Consider the following 21,837-nt stretch of genomic DNA (forward strand, 5'->3'; position numbering starts at 1 on the left):
CAGTGGTATGCAGGGTGGTATGCGTCACATTATCTCTAGTTGACACCTTTGCTAACAGGTATTGTGTGAATTTAAAACGTACACAAGACAGTTCACAGAATTGTCCATTTAAAGAAACGCTGCCAATTTATTAATTACTACCTAGCTAACATTAGACAGTTAATCCAGATCATCATGGCATTTGTAGTTCTTTATGATAGCCAAATTAGCAGCTAATTAGCGGTTCATTTTTGGGGGTGAATGCAGGTGAATATATTGATAAAAGTCACCTTGTCCTAGAGAAATTTACATTGGTATCAAAACTTCACGTCATGAAATACAGCCCTGTGTTTCAAAAATCCCCTATCGGGAAAAATGAATGGTGGGAAAACGATTGGAACCATTTCCCTGTTTGACCGCTAGGTTTTATGGGTATTATGACTCTGTGGTACTCTATGAGAAACTGTAGAATTTGATCAACAACAAAAATGTATGGCTTATGCAGCGTTCAAAACAACTGGGAACTCAAAAAAAAATGAGTTCAGACCTCATAATTCCAACTCGGGCCTCTTTCTAGAGCTCCAACTTTCCGACCTGAAGATCATTGACATTATTAAGTTCCCAGTTGTTTTGAAAGCACCATTATTTGCTACATGAGGTTTATCTGATCAAATAGAAGTTTTGTTGTTTTGGGTGTACTCAGTGGTGGAAAAAGTACTCAATTCTCATACTTGAGTAAAAGAAAAGATACCTTAATAGAAAATGACTCAAGTAAAAGTGAAAGTCACCCAGTAAAATACTACTTGAGTAAAAGTTTAAAAGTATTTGGTTTTAAATATACTTAAGTATCAAAAGTAAATGTAATTGCTAAAATATACTTAAGTATCAAAAGTATGAATGATAAAATATTCCTTATATTAAGCAAACCAGACGGCACAATTTTCTTGTTTTTTACATTTATGGATAGCCAGGGTCACACTCCAACACTCAGACATAATTTAAGTTGGCTATGCATGTTCATGACATGAAGCTAGTAGCGTCTCTCTCCATTGAATACAGGCGGTTGACGATAACAACCTCATTGAATATTTTTAAAAGGATTACAATAATAAGATGTATCCACCAATCCAAAGAAAGGATAGGCGGGAGCTATAGTTCCACTTTGTGAACGGAGAGATTTATTCCGCTTTGTTATGGCGGAGAGTATCTTGTCAGTATATACATAATCTTTGGCCAAAGCAAAGACTGTACAGTATGGCCACAGAGTTTCATATGGCCAAAGCCTCTCAATTAAGCAATACGACCTGGGGGGGTGTGGTATATGGCCAATATACCACAAACCCCTGAGGTGCCTTATTGCTATTATAAACTGGTTACCAACTTAATTAGAGCAGGAAAAACAAATGTTTTATAGGGTCTGATATACCATGGCTGTCAGCCAATCATCATTCAGGGTTCAAACCACCCAGTTTATAATGGCCAATACATAGCATTTTGTAATCCAGGGTTTATTGGCAGTATACCGTCAAGATATGACCATCTCTGGTCTTCACTGACCCCTGCCGTTAAATTCATCAACTGCACAGCCTCGCCTAAAATTCACGAAGCTGTCTTTGATGGCCCCTGTAGGACCCTTGTCAGCAGAGATTTCTTAAATTCCCAGTGATTAATATTCTCATTAAATAAATCAATGAATGGGACAAATTATGATATGAATGTTTTATGATAAAGAATGTTCATTACAGATATGGAAGACGTAACAATAATATGTCCATGCCATTCAAAAAGCAAGCTCGTGCGTGTTTAGTTAGGTGGCCAAGCTTTTCGCCATATTAAAATCCACTTGTGTCGACTGTGTTAGTGAATGACAGCTAGGCTAGCGACTAGATTCGATCCGGCAACTGCCTAGACTATCAATTTACTGTTGTTTAGACCATAATACCAAGATCAAGATGTTTGAGGAGGCTAGTGAGGTGTTCGATAACATGTTTAAGTCCTCTTTCCCCCTGACTTTCATTGTGTTTATCCCCGCGGTGCTGATTCTCGTCTCACCCCTTCCAGCCGAAGCGGCACACGAATTCACCGTGTACCGCATGCAGCAGTATGACCTGCAGGGACAACCGTACGGTAAGCATTTAAAAATGGTATTTTGTGCAATTATTGAATGGAAATGCAGTCCTGTAGTTAGCTACCACACTATAAGGCATAGCTCTTTCGCTAAGTAAACGCTCTCTGTTATTGCACAGTCCTAGCTAGCTAACGCTAGCTAACGAGTGTGTCAGTGTGTTATTGGGGCCCGCAATTCGGGGCGTTCCTGCGTGTGAGCATCCCCCTAGCATCCCATTGGTTCCTGCATGTGGGCGCAGCTGGAGGAACATCACCCTTCTAGCAAGCCATCTTCATATGCTTGTGATTTTTGATTTCCTCTGATTGTCTATGCAATTAAAATATAGGTCAAATGGGAAATAAAAGTATTATTTTAGGATATGCCAACATTGTAGTATAATTCATGTGCAAGGTTTAACTGAAAATGGATGTGTAATCTGTTGATGCGTTGGATAGCAGATGTAACAGATATACTACCTCTCAAACTTTCTGGAAGTGGGGCAATGATATTTGGCTTTCCAAAGAAAGGAAAAAGCGGTGAACGCAGCGCTTGAGGTCATTACAAGGACAAATACCTTTGGTAGTAATATTCTACACTTGGACTGTGACCCCTTTGGTCACTTTATTTGTCTTGTGATCAGTTACAATGACATTACACTCATTACTGTAGTACTACAAATATTTGTACTACTCCCTTCACAGACCATATGGCCATTTACATTGACGTCAACATATTTGGTAGTGCATCCTACTGGATGCTAAATAGCTCCTTATTAAATAATGATATAGTTAAGTTTGAGGTTAAAGGTCTTCTCACACTTTTGGGAAAAGGCTTGTGAATCCTATTGCAAGAACTGGGAGCTCTTTAAATTTGAAGTGGCCAAAGACCTCATAAAATATGGTAGTCATCTTGCTAAGACCAGAAGAGTTGAGGAGGAAAAGGTGATCATTAAGATAACTTCCCTTTCTCAGAGGTCCCCAGCCAGCCTCTCGGGGGAGGAGAAGGTGGAACTGATTGAGTTACAAAATAAACTGGATAATACAGTGCCTTGCAAAAGTATTCACCTCCCTTGCCTTTTTTCCTATTTTGTTGCATTACAACCTGTAATAAAAAATAATAAAAAAAATCGATTTCATGTGATGGACATACACAAAATAGTCCAAATTGGTGAAGTGAAATGAAAAAATGTACTTGTTTCAAAAATAAAAAAAATAAAAAATGGAAAGTGGTGCATGCATATGTTTTCACCCCCTTTGCTATGAAGCCCCTAAATAAGATCTGGTGCAACCAATTACCTTCAGAAGTCACATAATTAATTAAATAAAGTCCACCTGTATGCAATCTAAGTGTCACATGATCTCAGTATATATACACCTGTTCTGAAAGTCCCCAGAGTCTGCAACACCACTAAGCAAGCGGCACCATGAAGATCAAGGAGCTCTCTAAACTGGTCAGGAACAAAGTTTGGAGAAGTACAGATCAGGGTTATAAAAAAAGATCTGAAACTTTGAACATTCCACGGAGCACCATTTAAATCCATTAATAAAAAAAGGAAATAATATGGCACCCCAACAAACCTGCCAAGAGAAGGCCGCCCACCAACACTCACGAACCAGGCAAGGAGGGCATTAATCAGAGAGGCAACAAAGAGACCAAATATAACCCTGAAGGAGCTGCAAAGCTCCACAGTGGAGATTGGAGTATCTGTCCATAGGACCACTTTAAACCATACACTCCACAGAGCTGGGCTTTATCGAAGTGGCCAGAAAAAATACATTGCTTAAAGAAAAAAATAAGCAAACACATTTGGTGTTCGCCAAATGGCAGGTGGGAGACTCCCCAAATATGGAAGAAGGTACTCTGGTCAGATGAGACTAAAATTTAGCTTTTTGGCCATCAAGGAAAATGCTATGTCTGGCACAAACCCAACACCTCTCATCACCCCGAGAATACCATCCCCACAGTGAAGCATGGTGGTGGCAGCATCATGCTGTGGGGATGTTTTTCATCGGCGGGGAATGGGAAACTGGTCAGAATTGAAGGAATGATGGATGGCGCTAAATACAGGGAAATACTTGAGGGAAACCTGTTTCAGTCTTCCAGAGATTTGAGACTGGGACAGGTTCACCTTCCAGCAGGACAATGACCCTAAGCATACTGCTTTAGCAACACTCGAGTGGTTTAAGGGGAAACATTTACATGTCTTGGAATGGCCTAGTCAAAGCCCAGACCTCAATCCAATTGAGAATCTGTGATATGACTTAAAGATTGCTGTACACCAGCGGAACCCATCCAACTTGAAGGAGCTGGAGCAGTTTTGCCTTGAAGAATGGGCAAAAATCACAGTGGCTAGATGTGCCAAGCTTATAGAGACATCCCAAGAGACTTACCGTTGTAATTGCTGAAAAAGGTGGCTCTACAAAGTATTGACTTTGGGTGGGTGAATAGTTATGCACGCTCAAGTTTTAATTTTTGTCTTATTTCTTGTTTGTTTCACAAAAATATATATTTTGCATCTTCAAAGTAGTAGGCATGTTGTGTAAATCAAATGATACAAACCCCCCAAAAATCTATTTTAATTCCAGGTTGTAAGGCAACAAAATAAGGAAAATGCCAAGGGGGTGAATACTTTCGCAAGGCACTGTATATATAGATTAAAATAAACTGGATTGTATATATTTATACTACCGTTCAAAAGTGTTGGGTCACTTAGAAATGTCCTTGTTTTTGAAAGAAAAGCAAAAAAAAATGTCCATTTTAAAATAACATCAAATTGATCGGAACTACAGTGTAGACATAGTTAATGTTGTGAATGACTATTGTAGCTGGAAATGGCAGATTTTTTTTTAAATGGAATATCTTCATAGGTGTACAGAGGCCTATTATCAGCAACCATCACTCCTGTGTTCCAATGGCACGTTGTGTTAGCTAATCCAAGTTTATCAATTTAGAAGGCTAATTGATCATTAGAAAACCCTTTTGTAATTATGTTAGTACAGCTAAAAACTGTTCTTCTGATTTAAAGAAGCAATAAACTGGCCTTCTTTAGACTAGTTGAGTATCTGGAGCATCAGGATTTGTGGGTTCGATTGCAGGCTCAATGGCCAGAAACAAAGACCTTTCTTCTGAAACTCGTTAGTCTAAGTCCTCAACTGGCAGCTTCATTAAATAGTACCTGCAAAACACCAGTCTCAACTTCAAAAGTGAAGAGGCGACTCTGGGATGCTGGCCTTATAGTTATTTTCTGAACAAGTCGCTCCCTTCCTACTTGAAGTCTTTTTAGAGAGTATTAAAAACAATGTTCTCCCTCCAATGAGGGACAATGAGTCAGGGGTTAATAACACTGATACCTAAGCCTAAAGAAGCGCTGCTCATCGATAACTGGCCTCCAGTTTGTCTTCTTAATAATGACTAAGATATTAGCCTTACTACTTGCAAAAATAATTAAAGAAGTCCTGGATGCAATCATTGATAAAACAGTCTTGCTTTATGAGGAACAGAGATATTTCTAACAATATCAGACTAATATTAGACATACTTGACTACTCAGACCTAATAACCGAGGATAGCTTCATATTATTTTAGATTTTTATAAAGCATTTGACACAGTAGAGCATCAGTTCCTCTTCCACTCCTTTGAGAAATGTGTCTTTGGGGATTTTTTCTGAAAGGTTGTTAAGACTCTCTATACAAATAGAAATATCTCTATAAAACTTAAACATGGCACCTCGATTTGAGTTAAAGAGCGGAATTAGGCAAGGTTATCCTATCTTACTGTATCTGTTTTTATTAATCACCCAAATTCTTACAAAATTATTTCTAGTGATGCACCAATATGACATTTCTGGTTGATACCGATATCCAATACTTTCCTTGACAAAAAAATAACGATACCGATATTTACAATTTTAGCGGCCTTTTAAGCATTCTAGTACAGTTAAATAGTTAACACACACACATGGACGCAGCAGTCTAAGGCACTGGATCTCAGTGTAAGAGGCATCACTACAGTCCCTGGTTCGAATCCAAGCTGTAACACATCCGGCTGTGATTGGGAGTCACATAGGGCGGCGAACAATTTGCCCAACATCGTCCGGGCCGTCATTGTAAATAAGAATTTGTTCTTAACTGACTTGCCTTGTTAAATAAATGTTACACACACACACCACACTGACCAAAACTTTATTTTGTTGGCATTTACGTATGTCCCCATTTACCAGTAAAACATCATCAAAACCGATTTCTTTCACTTACTTGCTGTGCTGTTCAGTCATTTCATTCTCAACCAGAATTTCTGTGTTCAGACCTGTGTTAATTTTCTATAATGCCTGCTACAATAAGTGAATGTCCATTATGATTGGTTCATCTTAAATTTGTAACAAAAAGGGCGTTTTCATAGACGTGAAAGCCAGATCAGTGATTATTGCGGAAAAACAGCTTAAACTATTTTGATTAAATTATTACATTATTTGTGGGTTTTATGGTTGTGAAAGGCTTATAATTAGCCTATGTATAATTTCACAAGCCCTGAATTCATTAGATTTTTGCTTACTGTTTGAAATGCAGTGTATTTGACCTTTTTAATTGTACAACAAAGCTTAGTTATAGAAAACAGTGATGCAAAAATATCTCCAGTTTCCATGTGGTATTTGAGTTGTGGTAGTATCAACAGCGCGTACAACCTGATTTCCCGCCTAATCAATATGAGTGATTTATTACCACTTGTCAAAACAACAGGGTTTTTGGTGCGGGTGCAGTGTACAAGCTGCTTTAAAAAATATTCCAAGTAATATGATTACTATTGTTGCATATGTGTGTGAGGATAGTACATTTTATGTTTTGAATTTTCACTATGACAAACTGTTTCTTGTTGTTGATTTGGACACGTCAAAACTGTGTTTTGACATTGGGCTATTTATCAAAATGTCTTGTGAACAGGAAACAGTGGCGGCATAATTTTCAATTTAAGTTTTAGGAATATAAATTGAACTTTCAACATTCATTTCCAATGGTATTGTACTTAATCAGGTAAAAACTTCTGAATGATTAAAAAAATGTGCTGTGATTTGATATATTTTGATGAAATATCAGCAATCACAAAAACGAGTTTACCCTGCCTAATAGCCTACTACTACAGCATAGCATCAATGGTGTTTCCACACATCCCTCCCCAACTGATCTGATCCCACTTGTGATTCCCAGGTACCAGGAATGCCATATTGAACACGGAAGCGCGCACTGTGGAGGCGGAAGTGCTAAGCCGCCGCTGTGTCATCATGCGGCTGGTGGACTTTTCCTATGAGAGATACCAGAAAGCCCTGCGCCAGTCCGCTGGGGCTGTGGTCATCATTCTCCCCAAGAATATGTCCACCATGCCGCAGGACATAGTACAGGTAATAATGCCTTATGAGTGGGTTTTATGACCGTTCATCAAACTAGTCAAATCAAGAGGCAAGGTCCTGAGTTGCTTTTAAAGCTAGAGCTCCTTTGGTGTTCTTGTAAAGTGAGTTTCTGTTACACTCAAGGAAAACTGTCAGTCACAACACTCCCTCCTTATCAGTTGTAACTCAAAGCAAAACTTGAAAAACCAGACTTGCTGGAGTGAAGTAGGCCAAAGTGTCCAAATGTTATGCTGTTTCACATTCACACTGCTGCCCTGGTAGTGTTGTTATCTTGTGAATGATAACCTGGCATTCCTTATTCCTCTGTTGTAGCAGTTCATGGAGCTGGAGCCAGAGATGCTGGCCACAGAGACCATTGTCCCGGTTTACTTTGCTCTGGAGGATGATGAGCTGCTCTCCATCTACACACAGACCCTCACCTCCTCCTCCTCCCAGGGCTCCTCCTCTGCAGCTGAAGGTGCAGGACATTTACAAATATTGTGTTGAAAACTGTTGGTCGAAACGCTGTCAGAGGAAATTCTTTCTAGTGAAATTCTTTTGAGGGATTTAATGACCCCTTTTCCCCATGCCTTCACAGTGCTGATCCACACAGCCACAGCCAATGGTTTTCAGATGGTGACGAGTGGGGCTCAGAGCAAGGCAGTGAGTGACTGGGCCATTACCAGTCTAGAGGTGAGAATCATTATGGTTAAACCACTATCCTTTATCTGTTTAATGCTTTATGTAGCTCTGTGACATTTAATCCAGACATCCACGTTAGTGTTAATGGGTGACATATTTTATGATATTAGGCTACCAGTGGAGCAGTACTCACATTAACACACTGCTCACACGTAAGGTGTTAAGTGATTTAGAAGCAAATAACGTGTTTAGTTTTCTTAACCTTGTGTCATTCTTGGGTCTATATGATATTCTAGAGTGTGTGTGTGTGTGTTGAACTAAGGTAGGTGTCAAACCCAGGGAAATAATGGATTTAGCCCTGTAGTAGGAGATTAGGCGACTCCAGTAAATTTCCTGAGTCCTCAAGTGTTCCTTTCTACCTAATGCATACGGTCACCAGTCAATGGCATTGTTTCACGGATCCGGGATCCGGGATCCTCCTCATCAGAAACGCTGACTAGCATAGCCTAGCCTAGCGCCACAGGGAATATCATATAATATAATTTCATGAAATCACAAGTCCAATACAGCAAATGAAAGATAAACATCTTGTGAATCCAGCCAACATGTCCGATTTTTAAAATGTTTTACAGCGAAAACACAACATATATTTATGTTAGCTCACCACAATAGTGCAACACACAACGCCATTTTTTTCACCGCAAAGATAGCTTTCACAAAACCCACAAATAGAGATAAAATTAATCACTAACCTTTGAACAACTTCATCAGATGACAGTCTTATGACATCATTATACAATACATTTATGCTTTGTTCGAAAATGTGCATATTTATAGCTATAAATCCTGGTTTTACATTGCAGCCATAGTCACAAATGGCACCAAAACAGCCAGAATAATTAAAGAGAGCAATGTGAAATACAGAAATACTCATCATAAAACCTTTATGAAAAATACATGTTGTACAGCAAATGAAAGATAAACATCTTGTGAATCCAGCCAACATGTCCGATTTTTAAAATGTTTTACAGCGAAAACACAACATATATTTGTTAGCTCACCACAATAGCCCAAAACACAACGCCATTTGTTCACCACAAAGATAGCTTTCACAAAATCCACAAATAGAGATAAAATTAATCACTAACCTTTGAACAACTTCATCAGATGACAGTCTTATAACATCATGTTATACAATACATTTATGTTTTGTTCGAAAATTTGCATATTTATAGCTACCAATCCTGGTTTTACATTGTGAACATGGCGCAAAAATGCTCCAAATTGTCCGGAGAAATTTTGGACAGTCACGTAATCTAACAGAAAATCTCATCATAAACTTTGCTGAAAAATACATGTTGGACATATAATTAAAGATACACTGGTTCTTATTGCAACCGCTGTGTTAGATTTAAAAAAATTACTTTAGTAAAAAGCACAGCATACAATAATCTGAGACAGCGCTCAGCCATTCTCCGCCATGTTGGAGAATGGCGAAATAACATCATAAATATTCTCTTACCTTTGATGAACTTTCATCAGAATGCAGTGCCAGGAGTCCTAGTTCCACAATAAATCGTTGTTTTGTTTTAGAATGTCCATTTCTTCTGTCGAATTAAACTTTGGCTAGCATAGTGGGGCTCACGTGTCCATGAAAGTTTGGCGCATGGAACGAAAAATTCCAAAAGTCATAATAAAAGTCGAATAAACTGGTCAAACTCAGTTGAAAATCCATCTTTAGGATGTATCCAATAACGTCCCAGACGGAGTATTTCTTCGTGTCTACCTAACGCATTGCAGAAAATGATATGGTGCACCCAGGTGCGCAGCAAAATACTGCCAAGATGGCTGACCTGTCACTCCAAAAGCTCTCATTCGGTCCCACATCAGGCTAGACACCTCATTCAACGTTCTACTGCCTGTTGACATCTAGTGGAAGGCGTATGAAGTGCATACATATCCATAAATACAAGGCAATTGAATAGGAGCAGCCCTTCACAGAGACCCATTTCAGAATTTTCACTTCCTGTTTGGAAGTTTGCCTGCCAAATGAGTTCTGTTTTACTCACAGATATAATTCAAACAGTTTTAGAAACTTCAGAGTGTTTTCTATCCAATAGTAATAATAATATGCATATCATATGATCTAGAACAGAGTACGAGGCCGTTTAATTTGGGCACTATTTTTTTCCCAAAGTGGAAATGGCGCCCCCTATTAAGAAGAAGTTGTGGTAGGTATTCCATGCCTGTCTTTGTTGATGTCTTAAGTCTCATACCCTTGGCTACATACTTTACTTTCATATAAGATGACAGCAAATGTAGTATTTTATTAGGATCCCCATCAGCTGTTGCTAAAGCAGCAGCTACTCTTCCTGGAGTCCACATGAAACATGACATAACACAGAACATTAATGTAGTAGTAGATTGTTGTTTCGAGATGTTATAGAACTGATATACAATATACTTTTGTCTAATAACTGTCTCTCTGTCCTCTCCTAGGGGCGACTGGCTGGAACTGGAGGAGAGGACCTGCCCACCATTGTCCTGGTGGCTCACTATGACTCCTTTGGTGTCGCTCCGGTACAACCAGCTCTCCCTTAACTGTTTAGGGCTGCAATCCCGTTAACGGGATCGATATGACAACAGCCAGTGAAAGTGCAGGGCGCCAAATTCAAACAACAGAAATCTCATAATTAAAATTCCTCAAACATACAACTATCTTATACCATTTTAAAGGTAATCTTGTTGTTAATCCCACCACAGTGTCCGATTTCAAAAAGGCTTTACAGCGAAAGCACCACAAATGTTAGGTCACCGCCAAACCACCGAAAAAAATCTCAGTATACATTGGCGCGTTATGTTCAGTAGTTCCAAAAACATCCGGGGATTTTGCAGAGAGCCACATCAATTTCCAGAAATACTCATAATAAACGTTGATCAAAGATCAAGTGTTATACATGGAATTTTAGATCCACTTCTCCTTAATGCAACCGCTGTGTCAGATTTCAAAAAGCTTTACGGAAAAAGCAAACCATGCAATAATCTGAGGTCGGCACTCAGAGCCCAATCAAGACAAAAATATATCCTCCATATTGTGCAGTCAACAGAAGTCAGAAATAACATTATAAATATTCACTTACCTTTGATCTTCATCAGAATGCACTCCCAGGAATCCCAGTTCCACAATAAATGTTTGATTTGTTCGGTAATGTCCATCATTTATGTCCAAATAGCTACTTTTGTTAGCGTGTTTGGTAAACAAATCCAAAGTCACGAAGCGCGTTCACTAAAAGCAGATGAAATGTCAAAAAGTTACGTAACAGTCAGTAGAAACATGTCAAATGATATATTGAATCAATCTTTAGGATGTTTTCAACATAAATCTTCAATAATGTTCCAACCGGAGAATTCCTTTGTCTTCAGAAGTGCGATGGAACAGAGCTCGCTCTCACATGAACGCGCATGTTCAAGTCATGGTAGACCTTACTCAATCCCCTCTCATTCGGCCCCCCTTCACAGTAGAAGCATCAGACAAGATTCTAAAGACTGTTGACATCTAGTGGAAGCCTTAGGAAGTGCAAAATGACCCATATCCCACTGTGTATTTGATAGGCGAAGAGTTGAAAACATACAAACCTCAGATTTCCCACTTCCTGGTTGGATTTTTTCTCAGGTTTTTGCCTGCCATATGAGTTCTGTTATACTCACAGACATCATTCAAACAGTTTTAGAAACTTCAGTGATTTCTATCCAATACTACTAATAATATGCATATATTAGCAACTGGGACTGAGGAGCAGGCAGTTTACTCTGGGCACCTCTGGGCACCTTTTCATCCAAGCTACTCAATACTGCCCCTGCAGCCATAAGAAGTTAATACACCTCAATATATTCTATGATATGCTATATTTATAATTTTTTTTACTGTATGATAGTTCTATTTATTTATGTTGCAGAATTCTCCTCCACCAGAAGTGAAGATGCTAATTAAATGTGTTGACTTTGGTGTTGTTCTGTCCAGTGGCTGTCCTATGGAGCAGACTCTAACGGCAGTGGGGTGTCTATGCTGCTGGAGTTAGCCAGGCTCTTCTCCAGACTCTACACCTACAAGAGGACACATGCTGGGTGAGCAACACAGGTCCACAGCTCCTCAGAGAAATCAGGCTTATTACAATGCTATCCACACGTTTCTTTCCTTGTGCCTAAGCATTCCACACCCTTTAGGAAAATCGCACTCCACATGTAAAACTCACAACTAAAATAATACACCTCTTACAGTGGTAAGAAAACAGCTCTTCCTGTGTTCACAAAAGTACTTCGCTTTTAAGAGTCGATTAGTTTTAGTAATAGAGTAGAAAGGATGTGGTTCTTAGAAGACATTTGTCGATTCCTAGACAAAGTGTACTCTGGAGTGTGAGTGCTGTTTGAGACGAGGGGCCACGTTAGTGTAAATGTGTTGGCGTAATGGCACACTGGCTGTTCTCCATGGTGTTAGGTGAGCTCTTGTGTTGGCGTATTCTCCATACTGACATAACACAGACATAACACTTATTCTCCATCATGTAGTAACCAAAAAAGTGTTACACAAAATATATTTGAAATTCTTCAAAGTAGCCACCCTTTGCCTTGATGACAGGCTTTGCACACTCGTGGCATTCTCTCAACCAGCTTCACCTGGAATGCTTTTCCAACAGTCTTGAAGCAGTTCCCACATATGCTGAGCACTTGTTGGCTGCTTTTCCTTCAGTCTGCAGTCCAACTCATCCCAAACCATCTCAATTGGGTTGAGGTCGGGTGATTGTGGAGGCCAAGTCATTTGATGCAGCACGCCATCACTCTCCTTCTTGCTCAAATAGCCCATACACAGCCTGGAGGTGTGTTGGGTCATTGTCCTGTTGAAAAAGAAATGATAGTCCCACTAAGCACAAACCAGATGGGATGGTGTATCGCTGCAGAATACTGTTGAAGTGTGCCTTGAATTCTAAATAAATCCGTGTCACCAGCAAAGCACCCCAACATCATCACACCTCCTCCATGCTTCACGGTGAGAACCACACATGCAGAGATCATCCGTTCACCTACTCAGCGTCTCACAAACACACACGGTGGTTGGAACCAAAAATCTCAAATTTGGACTCATCAGACCAAAGCACAGTCTAATGTCCATTACTTGTGTTTCTTGGCCCAAGCAAGTCTCTTCTTCTTATTGGTGTCCTTTAGTGGTGGTTTCTTTGCAGCAATTCAACCATGAAGGCCTGCTTTACGCAGTCTCATCTGAACAGTTGATGTTGAGATGTGTCTGTAATGAACTTATCCTCTGCAGCAGAGGTAACTCTGGGTCTTCCTTTCCTGTGGCGGTCCTCATGAGAGCCAGTTTCATCATAGCGCTTGATGGTTTTTGCGACCGCACTTGAAGAAACTTTCAAAGTTCTTGAAATTTTCCGAATTGACTGACCTTCATGTCTTAAAGTAATGATGGAATGTCGTTTCTCTTTGCTTATTTGAGCTGTTCTTGCCATAATAAGGACTTGGTCTTTTACCAAATAGGGCTATCTTCTGTATACCACGCCTACCTTGTCACAACACAACTGATTGGCTCAAATGCATTAAGAAGGAAAGAAATTCCACATATTAACTTTTAACAAGGCACACCTGTTAATTGAATTGCATTCCAGGTGACTACCTCATGAAGATGGTTGAGAGAATGCCAAGAGTGTACAAAGCTGTCATCAAGGCAAAGGGTGGCTACTTTGAAGAATATCAAATATAAAATACTTACGGTGCTCCCAAGTGCATCTCAGTGCAAGAGGCATCACTACAGTCCCTGATTAGAATCCAGGCTGAATCACATCCGTCCGTGATTAAGAGTCCCATAGGACGACGCACAATTGGCCCAGCGTCGTCCGGGGTAGGCCGTCATTGTAAATAAGAATTTGTTCTTAAATGACTTGCCTAGTTAAATAAAGTGTCAATAAAAAAATGAAGCTGATTGAGAGAATGCCAAGAGTGTGCAAAGCTGTCATCAAGGCAAAGGGTGGCTACTTTGAAGAATCTCAAATATAAAATATATTTTGATTTAACACTTTTTTGGTTACTACATGATTCCATATGTGTTGATGTCTTCACTATTATTCTACAATGTAGAAAAATAGTAAAAAAATAAAGAAAAACCCAGGAATGAGTAGGTGTGTCAACTTTTGACTGGTACTGAATGTAAATTAGGTATTTCTGTATTTTTTTCAATACATTTGCTAAAATTTCACATTGTCATTATGGGGTGTTGTGTGTAGATGGGTGAGAAAAAAACATATATTTAATCCGTTTTGAAATCAGGCTGTAACACAACAAAATGTGAAATAAGTCAAGGGGTGTGAATATCCAGAATGATAAGAATGGCCTCTCCTGTCATTTCTAACACACCTGCTGTCTTCTTAGATACAACCTGCTTTTCTTTGTCTCTGGAGGAGGGAAGTTCAACTACCAAGGCACCAAGCGCTGGCTGGAGGACAACCTGGATCATACAGGTACACTAAGCTCACATGATAAGGCTGTAGACTCAGTTACAGGATGGGTATTTTGACTGCTACAGCGGAACACAGAAGAACATCTGTACAATACACACTGGAAATTAAATGGAATGAAACATGAACCCAGCCACAAGTGTTATTAAATGGAGGTCATGTGTGCAAAACAATGGGCGTGCATGAATCATGGAAATGTATATTTGGTTAGATATGGCAGTGTAAACAGTCTGTCTCTTTTCCTTTCCCCCTTTATCTCTATCCTGTCGTCCCTCTCTGCAGACTCCAGTCTGTTGCAGGACAATGTGGCATTTGTGTTGTGTCTGGACACCCTTGGGAACGGGGACAGTCTGCACCTTCACGTGTCCAAGCCCCCTAAAGAGGGAACCGCCCAGTACGCCCTGCTCAAAGAGCTGGAGACTGTAAGGACCATCACACCAACCACATACGTTTCATAGATAATAACTGTTTTTGTAGAATTATTTGTATATGTATTTATATAATTTAAATTCACATATGTATAATTAAGCAATAAGGCACGAGGGGGTGTGGTATATGGCCAATATACCACAGCTAAGGGATGTTCTTACACACGATGCAACGAGGAATGCCTGGATACAGCCCTTAGCCGTGGTATATTGGCCATATGCCACAACCCCCCCGAGGTGCCTTATTGCTATTATAAAGTGCATACCAACGTAATTAGAGCAGTAAAAATAAGTGTTTTGTCATACCCGTGTTGTACTGTCTGATATACCACGGCTGTCAGCCAATCAGCCATTCAGGGCTCGAACCGCCCAGTTTATAATGATATATATATATATTGATCACTCATAGCACATTACATGTACACTCAAAGTTCCCTACTGTAAGTTTTTCGGACCTTTAAACCCTGTCCCCCAGGTGGCGTCCAACCAGTATCCAGAGGTCAAGTTCTCAATGGTGCACAAGAAGATAAACCTGGCGGACGACACACTGGCGTGGGAGCACGAGCGCTTCGGGATCCGCCGGCTGCCGGCCTTCACGCTGTCCCACCTCAACAGCCACCGCGAGGTGCAGCGATCCAGCATCATGGACGTGCGGTCAGTGTCCCCCTCTTCTGAACATGGAGCGGGAGAGCCCCCTGCTGGGTGGGTTTATTACTGCAGTCCGACCAAGAGACCGAGCATCCAACCCCCCCATCCACAACCCCAAACCCCTGCCTAGGCCCAGCTCACCTATCACACCTCATTCAAAGAATCAACTGCTCATTAGGATCTATTGAATCAAGTGTGTAAGTGCTAGGCTTGAACGAAAGCCTGCACACATTGCTGCTCCCCCCCGGGTCGTATTGCCTACACCGCTGCCTTTGGGACTTAGATCAGAGAGTAGATGTGGGACTTTTTTTGTAGATCTGTCTCACAGCAAGGTGGAGTTATTACCATGTTGCTTAAAATCTGATGAAGTGATGTTGCTTGCCGGAGTATGAACTGTTACTAATACTGTGTTTAGTTGTATTGTTAGCAGTCCCTCAAGGAGATGGGAACATGGTTGCTGGCCCCTGGAATAAAAAAATAAAAAGGTTGAGAAACACTGGACTACCGGGTTGATTTGGGATTGTGCCCCTTCGTCCCGCTGTAGTGAACCGTCTGTCCTCCCAACCTTCTCATTGCCACCTCCCCTCCACCCCACCTCCCGCCCAGTGTAGTGGACTGTCTGTGCTCCCCTCACATTCTCCATCAGTGTGTTGCAGAGTTGAGCTGCTCTTGATTGCTGGATAATTGAACTGTGAATTTTAACTGTGATTTACGGTTCCAGACCTCATGTGGATCTGAGAAAGCTCAGCAGGAACACAAAGCTGATTGCAGAGTCGCTGGCCAGAGTCATCTACAACCTCACAGAGAAGGTAAAGATATGTAGAACATGTCGGCGTCACCATATACGTTTTCAATATTGAAAGCCACGTAATGAAAGTTGATGGACGTTTTTCATTTTGTTTTCGATATTTATACTGAACAAAAACATGCAACAATTTCAAAGATTTTACTTGGTCACAGTTCATATAAGGAAATCAGTCAATTTAAATAAAATTCATTAGGCCCTAATCTATGGATTTCAAATGGCTGGGCAGGGCTGCAGCAATGGGCAGTGGGCAGTGGCGCAGCGGTCTAAGGCACTGCATCTCATTGCTAGAGGCATCACTACAGACCCTGGTTCGATTCCAGGCTGTATCACAACCGGCCGTGATTAGGAGACCAATAGGGAAGCGGACAATTGGCCCAGCGTCGTCATTGTAAATAATAATTTGTTAATTAGTTAAATAAAGGCCCACCCACTGGCGACCCAGGCACAGCCAATCAGAATTAGTTTTTCCCCACAAAAGGGCTTTATTACAGACAGAAATACTCCTCAGCATCCTCCCCCCCCCAGATGATCCCGCAGGTGAATCAGCTGGATGTGGAGGTCCTGGGCTGGTGTGGTTACAAGGGGTCTGCAGTTGTGAGGCCAGTTGGACGTACTGCCAAATTCTCTAAAACGACGTCAGAGGCATCTTATGGTAGAGAAATGAACCTTAAATTCTCTGGCAACAGCTCTGGTGGACATTCCTGCAGTCAGCATGACAATTGCACACTCCCTCAACTTGAGACATCTGTGGCATTGTGTTGTGACAAAACTGAACATTTTCAAGTGGCCTTTTATTGTCCCCAGCACAATGTGCACCTGTGTAATGATCATGCTGTTTAATCAGCTTCTTGATATGCCACACCTGTCAGGTGGATTATCTTGGCGAGGGAGAAATGCTCACTAATAGGGATGTAAACAAATTTGTGCTCGAAATTTGAGAGAAACAAGCTTTTTGTGCGTATGGAACATTTCTGGGATCTTTTATTTCAGCTCATGAAACATGGGACCAACACTTTACATGTTGCGTTTATATTTTTGTTCAGTATGGGTTGCTCTTTGTCCTGCACATCAGGTTTGACCTCTCTCTCTCTCGTGTGTCCAGGGTGCCCCAGGTGACCTACAGATTTTCACTGAACAAATGGTGAGTGATTGAACGTGGCTTGACCATACTATCCCTGTGAGGCTGTCTCTGACATGACCTTAACGAAGCCTTTTTGAAAGGCTGCTATACACACCAGGACTTTGACCTGAGGCTTGGCCTGAGCAGTGGGCAACCAGTGGTCCCCTTAGGCTAGTGTTAGTATGTAGCTGTTATAGCATGGACAGTTAGTCGGGGTCAAGATGTGTGTGTGTGTGTACTTAACAAGACAAGTGCATGTCAAGGTGTGTACTATACGCCACTGATTGTGTATTTGTGTGTCGCCTGCACGGCCAGCAGATGCAGGAGGAGCAGCTGTCGTCGGTGGTGGACTGGCTGACAGCCCAGCCGCGGGCTGCCCAGCTGGTGGACAAGGACAGCAGTGTGGTCAGCACCCTGGAGTACCACCTGGGACGGTACCTGAAGGACGTCCGTAGGCACTACGTCAAGGCTGACAAGAGGTGACCAGTCACTGACCTCTGCGTTACGGCTAATACAGAGTGTCAATGGTCCTCTTGACTGGCCACAGCTACTGGTTCTGCCGTGTTTACCTTGGAGGAATCACAGAACTACTAAGAGTGCTCGTAGTGGTCAAAAACTGTGACAGAATCACTCCTTTTATTGTAGAAGATCAATTGTAAGAATCAAATAGTCTGCGACGGATGTGATTTTTACAATATTTCTATTTACTGTTGTTCATTGAACAAATGACCTGTATGGTTTAGAAATGGATGACGTTACAGTGACAAATGCAATCTTTTTTTCTCCCCCCCCCAGAGACCCAGAGTTTGTCTTCTACGATCAGCTCAAACAGACCATGAATGCTTACAGGTAGACGTTATGGCTGCCTGCTGTATTTAGCCCTCAGAGTGCTGAGCTTTAGTGCAATAGAGCAAAAGCCTATTGATTTTAATTTCAAACCTCTTCAGCTTGCTTTTGTATCAGTTTTTTTTCTCTCCCTTTAACACTCTTGTCATTTTATATATCCACTTTCCTAACAGGGTGAAACCAGCCATCTTTGACCTGCTTCTGGCATTCTGCATTGCAGCTTACCTCGGAGTGATATATCTGTCCATCCAGGTATGTATCGATACAACATCCGCATTCTGATGGCTACTAATGTTATTTTGATGTATGGTCATTAGTCTGTTGACCTAGCCTAACCCTGCAACTCCTATCCCGGTCATTGCTGTAAATCAGATGAATGCTTCCTTCTCAGTTCAGCTTACCTGGTTATTTAAGGGGTTAACAATACCCAGCTAGCATGGAAGTTATGGAAACATAAATTTTGGTTTCCCATTGGTTCTAGGAACGAAGCATTAAGTATCCTGACCGGTAACATTTGGCTGTTCTGGGGACATTACTTTTTAGGTTGCAGGGAGGTTTTGAGAATGTTTTACTATGGTTCCCTGAAAATGGAAATGATAGGTAATTAAATAACGTTCTGAGAAATTGTTTCAATAAGACTTTTAATAACACTGCAAGCTTATTTTGGTTTAACTGTTGAACTCCAAGCACAGATAAGACATATGGAAATGTATTTGCTTAGGCATTAATCATGCAAACACATTTATTTTTGTGGCACGGCGTCAGGGAAATTCGAACCTATGATCTTCTGTTCTCTGTCCATGGAATTAGACCACTGCGCCACCAAGATGGAGCTAGCTGTTCGTTTTTGTCTATTTAAACAAACACACTTCAAAGGAAAACAGCACTCAGTAAGATCAGGTGTGGCCAATTTGTGGGCACGGCCAACACACAGGACCACACTTAACAAGATAGAGGATAGAGAATTTTGTTGACACTGAGAATGGAATGTATGTTCTGAAATAACATTCTTAGAACGTTCTTTCAACGTTATGTTTTATAGTAAGTACTGAAATTCCCACAGAAGAATGTTGTTTTTTAACGTTCTCTGAACAATTTCAGAACATTACTTTAAATAGAACCATGAGGAAACCTATATCAAACTTATGCTGAAGTATTGAAATTCCCACCTAAGAAACATATGGTTCTGTGGTTAACGTTATGTGCTAGCTGGGTATCCTGCACCATTCCCAGAAGGTTGTGGAAAGGTTGAATGCAAAATAACCATAGGACAACTACGCTCTCACCAAGCTCTAAGAAATATATGGTTCTCAGAACATTATGTGCTAGCTGGGTAATGTCTTTCTCACTTTTTTTCTCTCTCTTCAGCACTTTGTGGTTCTCTACAGTGTGGTGCGCAGAATCACAACGCCCAAGACCAAGCAGCATTAAGCCACTCCTCTTCCTCATTCAGACTCCTCACACCGACAACGAGCTCTAGCCAGTAACAAAACGGGGGCGGACCAAGCAGCTCATCTTTTTTTCTTTTTTTTTACCACCCAATCTATGTCCTTTGTTCCAATTTGGAAATTAAACGTGTTGAATCATTTCTCTCTGCCAAGTTTAGCCATCTAGTCAGTTCCTTCAATGGTTGTCAAGTCAGAATGCACTCTGGTCTTCCTGTCCCCGTGAAATCAGATGTCAAACATTTCCTCGTACGCCCAATCCCACATCAACTCCTAGTCCCTAACCCCTATTTTCCCCTATGATCTGAGAGAATTTGATAGGTGTAAGAAATATGGTAATAGCGTTACCTTGTGCTCAGATAGGCTAGGTGACATTTTCACCAGTTTGTTTACACCTATCCATTCCTCTCCATAAGGAGTAGGTACTAGAGGTTGATGTGGGATTGGACATTTCTATACCCACAGCTCACTCCTCAGTGCCCTATAGTGTGAATTTTGCCAAACTACAATGGGTCGTCTTCTTGGGCAGCTATGGAGTAGCATGAGTGTGCAGGAGTAGCAGTGAGACTTGGTAATATTGTTTGGATGGATGGTTGATATATTTGGTCACCCTGACTAGATGTATTTTTCTATAGGATTTATTATTTTCTTTAACCCCAATTAACTAATTAAATAGTGCCTTCAGAAAGTATTCATACACCTTGACTTGTTCCAGATTTTGTTGTGTTACAGCCTGAATTCAAAATGGATTAAATTGTTTTTTTCTCACCCATCTACACACAATACTCCATAATGACAAAGTGAAAAAATGTTTTTACATTTTGTAGCAATTTTTGCACAACCCTGAGTCAATAGATGTTAGAATCACCTTTGACAGCGAATACAGCTGTGAGTTTTTTTACACACCTGGATTGTACAATATTTGCACATTATTCTTTATAAAATTCTTCAAGGTCTGTCAAGATGATCGTTGATCATTACTAGACAGCGATTTTCAAGTCTTGCCATAGATTTTCAAGACGACTTTAAGTCAAAACTGTAACTAGGCAACTCAGGAACATTCAATGTCGTCTTGATAAGCAACTCCAGTGTATATTTGGCCTTGTGACTCCCAGTGTCTGTTGGAAAGCAGACTGAACCAGGTTTTCCTCTAGGATTTTGTCTGTGCCTAGCTTTATTCTGTTTATTTTTATCCTAAAAAACTCCCTAGTCCTTGCGGATGACAAGCATACCATAACATGATGCAGCCACCACCATGCTTGAAAATATGAAGAGTGGTACTCAGTGATGTGTTGGATTTGCCCCAAACATAGCGCTTTGTATTCAAGACATAAAGTTAATTTCTTTCTCACATTGTTTTGCAGTATTACTTTAGTGCCTTGTTGCAAACAGGATACATGTTTTGGAATATTTTCTATTCTGTACAGGCTTCCTTTTTTCACTCTGTCATTTAGATTAGTATTGTGGTGTAACTACAATGTTGTTGATCCATGCTCAGTTTTCTCCTATCACAGCCATTAAACTCGAACTGTTTTTAAAGTCACCATTGGCCTCATGGTGAAATCCCTGAGCCGTTTCCTTCCTCTCCGGTAACTGAGTTAGGAGGGACGCTTTTATCTTTGTCGTGACTGGGTGTATTGATACACCATCCAAAGTGTAATAATAATTTCACCATGCTCAAAGGCAATGTCTGCTTTTTTATTTTTACCCCTAGGTGCCCTTTGCGAGGCCTTGGAAAGCCTCCCTGGCCTTTGTGGTTGAATCTGTGGTTGAAATTCACTGCTCGACTGAGGGACCTTACATGTTAACCACTATTATTGCACACAGAGTGAATCCATGCAACTTATGTGACTTGTTAATAAGCACATTTTTACTCCTGAACTTATTTAGGCTTGCCATAACAAAGGGGTTG

At 40.7% G+C, this 21,837-nt stretch overlaps 1 protein-coding gene across 6 annotated transcripts; it reads left to right on the forward strand.

Annotated features, from left to right (window-relative positions):
- The first annotated feature begins 1,807 nt into the window (after window positions 1-1,807).
- Window positions 1,808-21,468, forward strand: LOC139540892 (BOS complex subunit ncln-like). Of its 6 annotated transcripts, none has more exons than XM_071344929.1 (15): window positions 1,808-2,106; window positions 7,289-7,479; window positions 7,801-7,945; window positions 8,066-8,160; window positions 10,609-10,689; window positions 12,131-12,234; window positions 14,545-14,633; window positions 14,913-15,052; window positions 15,534-15,760; window positions 16,428-16,515; window positions 17,617-17,655; window positions 17,950-18,113; window positions 18,430-18,483; window positions 18,654-18,732; window positions 19,849-21,468. In XM_071344929.1, exons 1-15 carry the CDS (start codon window positions 1,932-1,934, stop codon window positions 19,909-19,911), a joined length of 1,734 nt encoding a protein of 577 aa, XP_071201030.1. In that variant the 5' UTR covers window positions 1,808-1,931; the 3' UTR covers window positions 19,912-21,468. The 6 variants fall into 6 exon arrangements, with proteins under 6 accessions (XP_071201030.1, XP_071201031.1, XP_071201033.1 ...); XM_071344930.1 differs by having other exon boundaries at window positions 17,953-18,113; XM_071344932.1 differs by having other exon boundaries at window positions 15,534-15,712.
- The last annotated feature ends 369 nt before the right edge of the window (window positions 21,469-21,837 follow it).

This window comes from Salvelinus alpinus, chromosome 16 (assembly GCF_045679555.1).
Source record: "Salvelinus alpinus chromosome 16, SLU_Salpinus.1, whole genome shotgun sequence".
Classification (NCBI taxonomy): Eukaryota; Metazoa; Chordata; class Actinopteri; order Salmoniformes; family Salmonidae; genus Salvelinus; species Salvelinus alpinus.